This window comes from Chaetura pelagica, unplaced genomic scaffold (genome assembly GCF_000747805.2).
Source record: "Chaetura pelagica isolate M959 unplaced genomic scaffold, ChaPel_1.0 scaffold127, whole genome shotgun sequence".
In the NCBI taxonomy this organism is placed as follows: domain Eukaryota; kingdom Metazoa; phylum Chordata; class Aves; order Apodiformes; family Apodidae; genus Chaetura; species Chaetura pelagica.
The window spans coordinates 66,100-81,068 of record NW_009953923.1 but is presented as its reverse complement, the minus strand read 5'-3'; the positions used below and the strand labels follow the sequence as shown (position 1 = coordinate 81,068).

The window sequence follows — 14,969 nt, the reverse complement described above, 5'->3', positions numbered from 1 at the left end:
GATCAAGTGCACTCTCAGCAAGTTTGCAGGCAACACTAAATTGAGAGGGAGTGTTGATCTGCTGGAGAGTAGGAAGGCACTGCAGAGAGACCTGGACAGGTTAGGTTGATGGGCTGAGGTCAACGGAATGAGGTTTAACAAGACCAAGAGCTTGGTCCTGTACTTTAGTCACAATAACCCCAAGCAACAATACAGGCTTGGGGAAGAGTGGCTGGAAAGCAGCCTGGTGGAAAAGGATCTGGAAGTACTGGTGAACAGTCAGCTGAACATGAGCCAGCAGTGTGCCCAGGTGACCAAGAAAGACAATGGCATCCTGGCCTGTATCAAAAACAGCGTATCCAGCAGGAGTAGGGAAGTGATCATGCCCCTATAATCGGCCCTGGTGAGGCCACAGCTTGAGTATTGTGTTCCATTCTGGGTACCACAGTATAAGAAAGAGATTGAGGTCCTGGAGCATGTCCACAGAAGAGCAAGGAGGCAGGTGGCAGGTAAAGGGTTTAGAGGGTTTGTCATGTGAGGAGTGGCTGAAGGAACTGGGGTTGTTTAGTCTGAAGAAGGGAGGGCTCGGGAAATCTTAGTGCTCTACAGCTATCTGAAGGGAGGTTGTAGGGAGGCCGGTGTTGGTCTCTTCTCTCAGGTAACTAGCAATAGGATGAGAGGAAATGGGTTGAAGTTGTGACAGGGGAGGTTTAGGTTGGATAATAGGAAAAAATTCTTTACTGAAGGAGTGGTGAGGCACTGGAACAGGCTGCCCAGGGAAGTGGTAGAGTTGCCATTCCTGGAGGTGTTCAGGAACCGTTTAGATGTGGCACTTCAGGATATAGTTTAGTGGTTGTGATATTTGGGTTACAGTTGGACTCGATGATCTTGAGGGTCTTTTCCAACCTAAATGATTCTATGAAAAAATATCTTAAGGAATTAACAACATAACTGAGGTAGGTCTTCAAGCTGCAGTTGTAATTATCTTCATGGATACTGATCCGTTGTGGGATAGGACTGAGATGTACCTGTAGCAGATTTTTGGACAATCCAGATACATTAACAATATCAGCCATTTTTTACTTGCTTGTACTTCAAGGGGTTTGCATTGTCCGTAAGTTCCTGTATCAGCAGATCCCTGCTTTGTATCATAGAATAACAAACTGGTTTGGGAATGAATTTTGAGTAGTTTACAAGCCTTAAATAGCTGAAAGGTCACAGATTAGTCATCTCTGCTTAAATACATCTTCTGTGGGAAATGTTGTAACTAGTAAGTAGAAGGAGAAAAAAAAAGTTTTGCTTTCTTCTTGAACTTTTGAGTGAACAGAATACTGCTTTCAGGATGTTCAAAACATCCTGACTTTGTGTTAGGTTGATGTCCATTTGGCAAAGACAATGTCTATTGAAGATTTCATGCTTCAGGACTTCAGTCCACAGAATTAAAAAGATTTCTCCCTTGATGTCATCAAGGATTGGTTAAAGCTGGGGTTAAGCAATTGGTTTAACCAAACAGCTGATCTGAGGAAATACAGGAAGGTTATGAATCCTGCTTATATATTTAGGGAAAACTGGTTGTCAGACATTGAATGAGACAGTATTTCTCCTTAAATTAGACTGACTGGTGTCTGCATTCTGTCTGGGTCTTTCAGTACATTTTGGGCTATCCGTCAGCTATGATGTTTACCTACAGGATTTTTAGATACTCAAGTACAGGTAACATGCAGTGGCAATGCCTCAGACTCTTGTTTTTCTGACCTCAAATTTTATGCAACTGTGAAGCTATACCACTAAAAAGTCAAAGTACAGAAGCTACAGAGAAATGACAGAATTTTGTACCTTACTAAGTAGATGTAAAATACTGTACTGTCCAGGTTTTCCTTCTCTTTTTTTTAGTATCAGTTTAGTTTGTTCATCTCCTAGTGTGACAAAACCAGCTGTAAAACAGTATTATGTTTTCTTTGCACTACTGTGTGCAGGCAACAGAAGCTCTGGTACAAATTGCTATTCTGATATATTTCTCTTTCACCTTCTTATTGTTTGCACTGCAATAGCATTAAGACATTGCAATGAGATAAAAGAACATTGTGACAGATCTTGCAGTTTTGTCCATTTTGCCTGAAAGGTGAAACAGTTGTGAAAGATCTGCATAAACTGTTTCATTTGTTTAGATTTATTTACTTTTTTCTAGAGTCTGTCATTCAACTTTATTCAATTCCTACTGAAATAAACTGGCAGAGTTTAGCTGAAATTGGACCAGTCCATTGAGATCAAGTCCAGCAAAAGACTTAGGCACATGAGTTAAAACTGAGAAGTACTCCTGTTAACAGCTGTGGATAGAAGTCTATACAAATATCTCAGGATGACTTTTCATAAACAGATAATACTTATATTCACTAATGCTTTAAATTGTGCTTGACTGACAATGGTAAACTACCCATTCTAAACTAATCCTCACTCTGCTAAGACTTAGTATTCTAAAACATAGTAAAAGTACTCCATTCTATCAAAATTTTGAGATTACAAATATGTATGACTAAAAGAAACATAAATTATCTCTTCTGATTAACTATGAGATTAAGTAAGTTTTTTGTTTGAGTAAAGTGATAGGAGAAATCCATACTAATCTTCTTGCCTTCTAGGACAAGGCTTTTTTTAATATGTCTTCTCATAAATTTTACTTCTGTAAATACAGGTGTTGAACATAACCAGTTTACTATATATATTGAAATACCAGCTAAGAAGTAAAATTTCTCTTAAATATTTTAAATATTTGTTATTATTTTCATTGAAGTAATGCCCACAGATACAATACATTCCACAATAAAATAAATGGTCCATTTCAAACAGTTTAAAATCTGAATCTACATTCAAAATCAGAAGGACACTAATTGAGCAGGTTGCTGCTGACCATACCTGTTTCCAAACCATTTCTAAACTGAATCTGAAACTCTACTTGCTGTTCTGCAGTTACTGAAATGAGAAGCAATATGCACTGTAGTAAAATCCTGTTTTCTTTCAGGCTAGATGGGTCATGTTTTTCTGGATTAGACTTAGAAGAAGGGAAAAGAAGCAAAAGAGTGAAACTCTCCTTTCATGTTACTTGGTTTCATTCTCACTGTGTATTCAAGAATGGATTCAAGCTGAAGTGTAACAGTCACTCGGAGCCTTCAGCACCATCTCTAATAAGGTAAAGAGGAATTCCTGGAAGTTTCACAGGGCATAATTAAGTTAACAGCAGATAAGGGGAGTTTTCCTGGTGGAAGAATAGAATATTCAGGCTTGTTTTCTCGAGTGACAGTAGAATAAACGGGGGTTTAAGGACTTCGATACTCTCTCTCAGAAAAAGGAGACAGAGTCCAAAGAGCATACACTTTACTCTCCAAAGTAGGCGAGGCAACAGGAGTGGGAAAAAACAAGAGAAAGCTGTTCTTCATCTCTGTTTTACATAATAAGAGCAAAGTCCAATCATGCTGCATGTCCTTAACCATATTAATTCTGCTCACTTTTGAATAATCTTTCAGAGAACTAGACACAAGCCAAACTTCACAGTAAGTCAACAATTAATTTTTTTTTCTAGAATCAGAGATATTTTATAAAATTGACAGATTAATTCCAAATAGCTGCATGTTCTTTTAAATAACTGTCTACTTTCTCATTTATTTTTTTTTAATATCTGAATTGCCCAAAATATAATGCTCATGTCATTCAAATGAAATTAACTTAAGGACCCACAGTTATCAAATTGTTACAGATACAAAATGTAGACATTTGTAAGCAAACTCCAAACGGCTGGGCTTGTTTTGACATGTGTAAACTTGCCCATTACAAGGATTCGCTTGCAATGTATGGCATTAATTAGTTCATTGATTTTAATAAATATCTCTATTTTTCTTTCAAACAAATGGTTATTGAGATTACTGTCCTTGGTTGTGTATTTCTCAGTCAAATACTATTTTACAGGGAGCTATCTTAAATATATTTAAAATGCATTCTGAAGATGAAAAGCAGCAGAAGAGTGCTGCAGATACAAACAGTCATGAGATCATTGCATCCAGCCAGGGTCATGAATCTGAAGACAAACAGTAAGTATTCTTAAACATTGTAAAAGTGTGCTGTATTGAAGCTTGCAAGATTGCATCATCTTATTTTAGATTTTATTTTATAGTTTACTGTATTTAAAATTTCATGTTATCAGGGAAGCCTAATAACAGAAAGTTTTGTATGAATTTGAGAGCAGTATTGACTGATGCATTCATTTGGTGCAGAAGGACCTTCTGTCTTTTTCTTTGAAGAACTAAGTGTCTACAGTATTGACTAGAGTTCATTGGAAAAAAATTCTAAAATATGATAGAAATTATGTTGGAATGGACACCTTGAATACAATTATGCCAGAAACTAAAAATTATGTTAACATTTTAATATGGCAGGAAATAAATATTTTACATAACTTGAATATTTTATTTATTCCCCATCACCCATTTACCAAAACTTAATTTATAAGTTATGTTCCTCTTTACTGTTTTGAAAGCTCTATACTGCTTCAGTTCACAACTTCCCTGATAAGACAGTGGAACCACCAGCTGTTGTTGGTGTTGTTGCACCCTTGAGAGGGGTAAACTGGGAAGAGCTTGACTTAAATTTATAGTTGATAAATATATAGTTGATACTATTTATATAACTGGAGGTTTAAATACAAAGATCCCAAGGATGCTCAATAAATAATATTAGTTTTACACACAATTGTTTCCTGTAAGATTGTTCCATAATTATATTTTAATAGAACTTCATCAATATATTGCATTAATATTCCTGTGAAAAGTTGTAGTTTTTTAAATGCACTAAAACTATCTTACCTTTTAAGGAAGAAAAACATGAAGAAAAAAGCAGAAAAGGCTAAGATGGTCAGTCCATTTACTCTGGTAAGATTTATTATCTCTTTATGTGTGTACATATATATACATGCACAAACATTTCAAAGTGTTAACAAAAAATGGCTAAAATTTTGTTGGACTACTGCATATATGGTCTTGTCTCCACCAAATACGTTGATACTACATAATATTGGATATAGTGTAGCAATCAAGCAGTTCTTTTTATGGATGTGATTTTATTAAAGAAGCTGGCTTATGACAGGTGTAGATTCTTAGGAGACTTCCCTTACTAAGTTATCATGCTAAGCACACCCATACTGGTTTTCTGTTTGTGAAAGGTAGGGGTTTCCATCTTCCGTCATTTTTTCCGAGATAATGAAAAGGGCAGCTGTATTATTAAGGTTATTTGTGGTCTTGTCCTCTAAGTTACCTGAATCAGGTACTAATCACACTATTTAGTCCTGTTAATAACTATTCAGTCAACTGAGTCAGCAGTAAATGACAACTTCATGGCACTGATGAAACTAACAAAAATTGTATACTAAAAATTACTTGAAATTCATTTTTTTTGGTATATTTAAAATTTATTAAATTTATTTTTTTAATATTTCATTAAAGTAATGAATTTCTTAGTAATCCTGAAATGGTTTATAATTTTTAGATTTAATGTGCATAACACACAGCAATGATATGGCAAATAACAGGAATAAAACAATAGCCCATGGTGCTGGCTAATACCTAATTTCTCCACTTTGCTATACCAGCTTGTACTTGTACAATTACATCATACCACTATAATTTACAACAGTAGGCTTAGTATTTTACAGTACAGAATAAAGCAAATTATTTTGTAACTGGTGAGCTCAAACTTAATTAAGTTCAATAGCATAGAATCATAGAATCAGAATGGCTAGAGTTGGAAAGGACCTTAAAGATCATCAGGTTCCAGCATCCCTGCTATGAGCAGGGACACCTCACACTAGAATAGCAGGAGATATTTAGGATTGCAGTACATTTTGATAATATCTGTAGTCATTAGAAATAGTTTTTTTTCTGTCTATGTAATAATTAATTTACAGTAAAAGTAGTTATTACCTTAATTTTCAGAATGCCATCAAAATTTCTTAAAATTTTGACTTTAAATAGCAAACTTAAAAAGGGGAAATTTCTTATGTCTTGTTTTCATATGGGCTTTCTTATCCAGATGAAATTAATAATACCTTACAATAGTACACTTCTCTGGTTTTGAGAGTTTATAGTATAAAAGTGCTTATATTAGAATAACATTCCTCTATATTTACATTTAACTGTACATTTAATTTATAGTTGGATAAAGTTGTAAAATTAGCTACTAGGTGTACAACAGATAACTTTTGCTTGACTTACGTGGCTTTGTAGATATAACATTTTGTTGGCTTTCTAATATAACAGGTAGAATTAATTTCTCTTCTCACTCACAGTTTCGATACTCCAGTTGTTCAGATAAATTATTAATGATACTAGGCACTCTCCTGGCAATAGCCCATGGAAGCAGCCTCCCTGTTGCAATGATAATTTTTGGTGATATGACTGATAGCTTTGTTGCTTCTGGAACACCAAATAATACAGGTAAGATTATATCTGCCATTGAGAGAACAATGACTTATATTTCAAAATCAACCAGGGACCTTCAAGCATCTTGACAGGAGATACTGATATTAGAAACCCCAAGTTGCTACTATACTAAGATGCAAATTGATAACTGATGTGTAATGGAGATACACTATGTGTGGGGTTTTTTTTGTTCCTAAGTCTTAGTTTCTGCAGTAGTAGATTTTTCATTTTATTTTTCTTTTTTAATTTCCAAATTATTCACAACAGTGCACATTTAACTATGGCTGTGACAAAGAGGCTGGTTTTCCATCTCCTGAGCCTGAGTTCCTGGCATCAAGTCTGACAGTGATAGTTCAGATCAGTAAGCAGATCCAACTAAAAATAAAACTACTAATTTTCTTTTGGATCATTTTGCTGAACTGCCTCATTTGCTAAATCAGAAGTAGAAAATCAAACTCAAAGTAGGACAGGCATGCACAACTAGATACAGGAAGGAGGAGTTATACTCTCATTTTGGTATAAACTCATGGTTAGACCAAATTACGTTGTCCTCTGAACTCACTCATTAGGCTTTATTCTTGTGAACAAGTTTGTTGCCCTAAATACTGTATAATAAAATTGTATTAAACATTTCAATAAATGTTTGTGGCAATACAGAAAACATAAAGGATGTGAATGTCTTCTGTCCTGCATCCATTTTTTGCTCTTATTGTGCTGCTATAAGACAGAAACATGGGCATACGTATCAGGACTAGTAATTTATTAATTACTCCTCAGCTAGAACACATTGATAAGATTTTCATGGTGCAAATGCAAAATGCTGCACCTGTAATCTTCCAAGAACAGTTGTCACTAAGTTCTCCTGTGGGGGGACAAAATTTTATGTCAACACCAGCATTATAGCCAATATTTTTATAATGGTTTAAGCTACCTGCAATTATTGATTTGGTGTCGATATCTAGACCTGTATTTGTAATGGCATACAAATGCCCTACGTTTTCAGAAAGGAAAAACCAAACTAAGCATTTAATGAATGCTCAGGAAGACCTTTCAATTTCAAGGTACATTGATGTAGTTTTGTAGTCAGTGAAGTTATGACTAATCTTATATTAGTATAGGCATAGTTTTTGAATAGGTAGAAACTCCTCCTTTCATTAAAATCAACTTGAGTAAAAAGGAGATGAAGCAACTCAAAATTTGCTGAAATATGCAGGAAAGCAAATTCATTAAAAGTTGCTCTATTAAAATTTTTCACTTTCTTCTTCCTTTCCAAGGAAATGCTTCTGCAATAAATTCCACTTTAGAGATTCTTGCCAATCTGGAAAAAGAAATGACAAGGTAATTAGAATTTTATATTTTGTCTTCTTTTTTGTTAATGTAGGCACACATTTCTAGTCAAGCCATTCTTCTTCCACAGATGTTTTCTGTACTTTAAACAACATAAAAACAATGGTTGATTGAATAATGTATGTAATTAAAGGTTTACACTTGAAATTTTTGGAGGCATTAGGAGCATCTTTAAGCATCCCCAGCTATTGCAAACAACTTCCCTGTAATCTCTTGCTCTCACCTATCCCACCCCCTTTACAGGGATGGTCTGTGTCCCAGTGCTATCTGTATTTCCTTACTTCCTCTGAATTTATAAGCAGTAAATGTTATACTGAAAAATTATATTGCTTATCATCCATCAATTCCTCAAACTGTGGTGATTCACTAATACAAAGCAGAATTAAAACTGTCAGATGGCATCTACTTTGCTACTAAAGCATCAAGTTCAACTGAATTATCTGAACTACAGAAAATACAGAGTAAGATTATATGCAACCTTAAACCTAGCATTTTAGAGCTGACAATAGCAGAAGACAATAGTTGGTCCGTGCTTCTGCTACAAAGCTTCATAAAGAAAAGGTCAAGAATGGAGAAACTTCAGCTGCCAATAGATGTCTTTTCTTTGAGGGTTTTATTAGCCACTGTCCATGGACTTTGTTTATGCACGATGTCTGTAAATTCGGGTGCATTTTCTTGTACCACTTCAGCTTCTTTTCTTCAGGTTGAAGTCTGTTCCTTGTTAGGTGCTGAAAAACACGGAACATGTCAGGAATGCTGATGTGGTCTTCAAAGCAATTTTTTTTCTGAAGAGGAGATAAGGCATTTGCTGTAATAGGTCTTGCTGTTTTATATTGAAGTGTGTGATAAAGTCTGCTAACAGTGAACTGTGAAGTTATAGATAATTTAGATTAATTACTTAATTTCTAATAAAATGACGTATTTACACCCCCAAAAATATTTTTTACACTAAAAAATGAGCAAGAGCTAGTTAGGAAAAAATTGTTCCTTTGAAATTAAAAATTCCTATGCAATGAGAATGAACTGGCAAGGAATTGGCTATTGTGCTTTATAAGAGACTATGGACGCCTAAGCCTAAGGTGTCTTGATCCTGCAACATTTCTGTCAGTCTCTGGCATGAATGCAAGTAATACATACACACCTTCAGCAGAATATACTTGAGCCCAGTGATTTTAAAGCAAATGTGAAGGCAAAATTGAAGAACAAAACAATTTGTGCATGGGTGAAGTTACCCTAACTGTTCTATGTTTAGTAAATACCTGGTACCTAGTTGCACAATGTTTTAGAAGTGTGTCTTATGTTTATTCTAGAGGAGCTTCAAAAATAGCTGCTCTTACTACATATGCACTTATTTAATTCCTTTTCTGAAACTCACTAAGATCTTAGTCTCCAGCATATATTTTGACAAGTCCAATAGTTTTATAGTGTCATGTAAACAGGAATTCCTGTTAAAAGGTAAAATTAAATAATTTAAATTTAATTGAGTGTTCTGTTATTCTTGTGAAGGTAAAAAATATCTGGTTTATTTTATCTACAACAGTTAATTTCTGTATTTTTACCTGTTCAGTTATTTTTACTAACTGATCTGATAGTTGGATTGCCTTAGAAACTGTATCACTTGCGGTTAATAAGTGATTTGTGTTAGTGTTTTCATTTCCACTTTGAAGTGAAAGTAATGACACAGCTTTTTTGTTTTGTTTTGTTTTGTATTCAAGCATATATAGCTTTTTTTAAGAGTAGGATGTACTAGAATTATACAAAGTATTACTGACCCTTATAGCACAAGAATAGTATGTAAATCCATGTGTCTTTTGTATAAAAGTCTTTTAGAGCAACAACCAGGCAGACCTATTTTTGGTTAATGGTTTGAGATTCTTTTAATCTAGTAATTTCTTTTTATATTTATTTATTTATTTATTTATTCATTCATTCATTCATTCATAAACTAAAAGCAATAGGAATACTCCCTTTTTTCAATGAGCAATTGTCTAGGATCCACTACTGCTTTAAGAATAGAGAGTACAGGAAAACAGACAAGCTGACTAAGAGAAAGTTTAAATGTGAATATACATCTACATCAACATCTAAACATTGAGAACTGTGTGTTCACGTGGCCCTAAGAGGTGGTCTGTTTGAGAAAGTTATTAACATCATTCTTGCCACCTTGTCTTTTAGACATTAACTCTGAAAGTACAAGTATGAATAAAAAATAGCTCAAGTTTCTCTTTAGAAACAAATTGTTCCATGAGGAATATATTACTTATTAGCAGCACAGGAGCAGGTTGTCTTTTCTAAAGCTTCTGGATAAAGTCTTGAGTTCTGTGTTCTCTAGTTTGAATAAGCTGTTTGTACCCACCCCTTGTTTCTCTAAGGATGCCTGCCAGCCGGTCAAATAATAGTGAAAACTGTTTACAAGGGCAGAGTTCTCACACAGGTGTGTTCAAGTACTGAGCTAATACACACGAAACTGATGGTGCTTATTACTCATAATAGTTTTTCTAAAACCCAACTATATATCCAAAGAACCATTGTTTCCCAATGCAGTGAGCATTTAATCTCTGTTAAGTTTCAGCAGTGAATGTACAGAATATATTTAATCAGTGTGGAATGTGACAAAGATATCAATCCCTTTTGATACAATTTGTCATGAAACAAAGTCCAAGCATAAAACAATTATTTCAAGTTATGTAACATCATAAAGTAATTGTCTAAAGTGCTCTCTGGTGAGTTTTGATGCAGTGTTCTTGGTTTTAGTTGGGTAATTTCTATGTTGAGGTGTAATGAAGCTGAAGATGATCGAGTTTAATATTCAACTAACTAGCGATCAGTTAGGCATTAACCCATTTTTATTTAACAGTTTAGATAAAGCTCATTTCATAATGAGTGTAATTCCAAAGTCCCTGACTAAACTGTATGGTAACATAGCCACAAAAGACTTTCATCTACAAAGCCATTCTCTCCTTTTTTTGAGCAGAGTTTTTGCAGAAAGATTTCTGCAATTTTCTCCTGCCAAGCTTCATGCTGCATTTCTAAAGAATCAGTATGTGTAACTTACTTCATGTAAAAGTCCTAAAAGTTTAAAAGTTTTTTTCTGATTATTTACTTTTATATAGATGCAGTCTTACAATTACATTAATAGACATTGGAATATTTAGCCATTGGTTATGATCATATTTTACAAATGGGTAATCTGTTCAGTTACCTTTTTCTGGTTTAGTTCTGGTTTAAGTTCATGTGTGACTGGTTCTGATGTCAGAAGTCTGAATCAAATAGAAATGTGAACAGTGTAAAACTGTGGCTTAAATTCTGTTCCAGTCTGAAAAATATTGTCCTTCACACACTTGTTGGTTTGGACTTGAAACCCTGCTCATGGCCCAGAGCTGAACTAATTTAAAAATAGTTAATACCAGTTATGAATAAAATACAGAGCAAAAAAACTTTATATCAAAGAGCATTTGCTTGCAATAGATGTATATGTAGTAATACTATATTCTCAAACTGGGAAATATTTATAGCATGAATGCACATGTATATTTGCATAGACAGACCTGTTGTATAATGTAAATATATGTGTGAATAAAGGTATATATTATTAAGTCTTAAAAAAAATGTTATGAGGTTTTTGGAAATGACCCATTTAAGTGAAAAGGATATTGTATCTAAAATACAGTTCTCCAATAATCTTATAAGAAAATATGGACTATATTGAAAGAAAGAAAAGAAGAAAAGTAAATCCCATCTAACAATAGCTTCATTTATCTGAAAATTGATATTAAATGCTACTTATAGAAAACCTGGCAAGTTTTACAGAGAAGTGTAAACTCTAGTGTAAACATATAAACTTCAGTTCAGGTCTGAGACAGAAGAAGTAAGCATCAAGCTAAATACAGACTAGCGAGGTAATTAAAATTTATCACAAAGAGTCATGCCTTTTCTCTTTTTTTCAGATATGCATACGACTATTCTGCAATAGCAGCTGCTGTTCTTCTTGCTGCTTATGTCCAGACTTCATTTTGGACCCTAGCAGCAGGTCGGCAAATAAAAAAAATCAGAGAAAAATTTTTTCATTCAATTATGAGACAGGAGATTGGATGGTTTGATGTAAATGATGTAGGAGAACTTAACACTCGTCTTCTAGAGTAAGTATATGATACCTTTCCCAATATTCATATATCTTATTAAGCATGGCTGACTAACAATTTTTTTATTTTAAAATGTAATTATTTATTTTTTAAATGGAATTTCACTATGAAATTAAATTTATTTACTTCATGGTGAAATCAAGTTTTCAAATTTTCACATGGAGAGTCTCAGAGGCTGAATTTTTGATCCTTCTGATACTAGATTGTCACTAGGACATCAGGAAAACATTTCAATTAGTTCCCTTGAACTCTGGGGATGACTGAAGCCCAGCCTATGAGATTACCTCCATGAAGAGAAAACATAGTTCATTTCTGTACACACTGCAGACTGAACAAGGTGCTGAGTGACTCAAACAGTGAGCAGCAAACAGCTGTATATGCATGAGAAGCAATCCCTTTCTCTTTGCCTACATGAAAGGCTTTATCTTTTCTTTCCTGATGTCCCACAGTTTCCAAACAGCTCAAAATTCTAATCTGAATTAAGAAATTCAGAAAATGAGTGGCAGAATTGCAGTCTTTTCAGATAAGAACAGGTTTATAGCATTACATTTTCACAAGAAATGTGAAGTTTTTCCTTGACCACACGATATAGAGCTCTATCTTGAAGCAAACTATTTTTTGGAAGTAATTGCATAATTAAAGATTGTGCTTTACACACACGAGCATGTAACAAAACTGAAAAGCTTTCCTGTGCTTTCTACATTTTCCTTCCTGTCTGAGTGTAATTTGTTTTTCAGTGATGTCTCAAAGATTAATGAGGGAATAGGTGACAAAATTGGATTGCTTGTTCAAGCCTTAACAACATTTATAACAGGATTTGTCGTTGGTCTTATAAGAGGATGGAAGTTAACCCTTGTAATACTAGCAGTCAGCCCTGTCCTTGGGCTTTCAGCTGCCATCTGGGCAAAGGTAAGGTTAACATACAATGATTGTCAAGTTTTCTTTTAATAAGAGATATTGAAATAAATCTATGTATTCTTACTGTTAGAATATATTGGTTGGAACAGTTATGGCTTTAGACAACATCTATGTGCATAAGCTGTTAGATGGACTGTATATAAAGTACCCTCATGTAGTTTGAATATTATCATTTTCATCAGTTGGACAGACTTGTTTGATTTGAAGTTGTTTCTGCCAATATAGTGTGTTTTTATACAGAGAAGGAAGATGCATGAGTAGAATCCATCTGTAACTGCTAAACTTCATCCACATGAGTACTTGCTCTGTTGAAAGGACTAATTGCACCTCCTGAATAATAACTGAATAAATTTGACCAAGCCTTGTTCTCAGACACAGAATTTCTTTTCAGAGTTGTTAACAGCTTTGGTAAGAAATTTTAGACAGACTTAAATGAGAGAAGTACTAAATTATCATAGGATCAGAGTGACTTACATTTGTAGTTTGGAAACTTTCAAATTTTCATAGAATTTTATTTCCCTACATTTCAAAGATAATATAAGCTTTTTTATGTCTTGGTTGAGTACATTGCAGAAAAGGTAGGAGTAGAGGAGCATGTACTACCTATGTCTACCGGCTAAAGTTCTTCATGGACTGTGACTGATTAATGTTAGCTATAGAGCCTTCTAGCTAAGGTAGCCAGAGATGAGCATGAGCCGAGGAGATCTGCCTGGGGAGAAATCCACCAGTTCAGTATGGTGGCTCAGTCATCTAATACTCCTGCACTGGGTAACAGTGGCAAATCCAGCCCTTAGTTGTTGTAGATGGGTAATGTTGAATTTGTAATGTAATTTAAGGGTTCTGATTTTGAACATTTTGCACGCACATATAATATAATCAAAAGGCTTCATACTGGAAGAAAGTAACTGTGATAAAAGCTGTTATGAGGTGCTTGAGCTCACTGTGGTTTTCTTAAGTAAAAATATTTGGTCCTGTATTAGGTTCTCTCTGCTTTCACTGATAAAGAACAAGCTGCATATGCAAAAGCAGGGGCTGTTGCAGAGGAAGTTCTGGCAGCAGTCCGTACTGTAATAGCTTTTGGAGGACAGGAAAAAGAAATTAAAAGGTAAGAGCAATGTTTGCTTTCATCAGGTGATTTTTAAAGTACTCACTTCAGATGGTTTGAAATTTTATTGTATATTTGCAGTTGAAAGTCTGTCAAAAAATTAAGTCTTGTGCTTCCTATGTTTTCAGGAAATTGTTTGTTACAGACTGTTAAAAGTTTCACTACTGTTCACAGACAACTAGTTATTTTTCTAGAAAATTACAAAATAAGTTGATATATGGTCTCTACCCTAGGAAGTGTACAAACTACTTCAAACATCACACAGTCTGAGCAGACAGAAAAAAAGGCCCTGCCATGAGAAGAGATTATGGTATCCTTGGTAGTCTGAGTAATCAGTAGTTGTGAAGTTACTAATAAAAGAATAACTCTAATTTCACTATACTGTAAAACATACTTCTAGTGATATATTTTAACTTTTTATCTTAAGCTGACAATTATAATCTCAAAACCTGTCATGAATGGTTCACAGTCAAAGTTCACAGACCTGCAGGTTGTTTAAGCAGCTTGTAACCCAATCCCTGAGCTTCAATGCCCTTTTTAAACCTTTTTATACCAAGTTAATTGATGTTGGCCCTTCAGATCTCTGTGTCTGACTACCAGGCTTACCTTTGTACAGTCTTAGGGTTATATATTTTATATATCTTGTACTTTGTGAGTGTTCTTTCTCTAATTCATGCACAGAGTTTTTTGGGCTGTGTGTCATGGTACAAATCTGAGTCTGTTATTAACTTCTGTCTTTCTTCTAGATACCATAAAAATTTAGAAGATGCTAAACAGATTGGAATAAAAAAGTCTATTACAGCTAATATTTCTATGGGTGCTGCTTTCTTACTAATATATGCATCATATGCACTGGCCTTCTGGTATGGAACTACCTTGGTCCTAACTGATGATTACACTATTGGCAAAGTTCTTACAGTAAGTATTAATAAGTAAATTCCCAATAATAGTGAGGAATACCAAATAAAATGCATTAAAGTATATACTAGAAATTTACTTGAATTTAGCAGGAAT

At 34.4% G+C, this 14,969-nt stretch overlaps 1 protein-coding gene across 1 annotated transcript in view; it reads left to right on the top strand.

Moving 5' to 3' along the window:
* The first annotated feature begins 3,963 nt into the window (after nt 1-3,963).
* LOC104392188 (multidrug resistance protein 1-like) overlaps nt 3,964-14,969 on the top strand; it is a 39,447-nt gene continuing 28,441 nt past the window's right edge. The window contains exons 1-8 of the mRNA XM_010001554.1: nt 3,964-4,061; nt 4,841-4,898; nt 6,311-6,458; nt 7,718-7,781; nt 11,738-11,929; nt 12,670-12,841; nt 13,831-13,955; nt 14,702-14,873. Coding sequence (XP_009999856.1) covers nt 3,964-4,061; nt 4,841-4,898; nt 6,311-6,458; nt 7,718-7,781; nt 11,738-11,929; nt 12,670-12,841; nt 13,831-13,955; nt 14,702-14,873 — 1,029 coding nt within the window. The remainder of the gene's footprint in view (nt 4,062-4,840; nt 4,899-6,310; nt 6,459-7,717; nt 7,782-11,737; nt 11,930-12,669; nt 12,842-13,830; nt 13,956-14,701; nt 14,874-14,969) is intronic.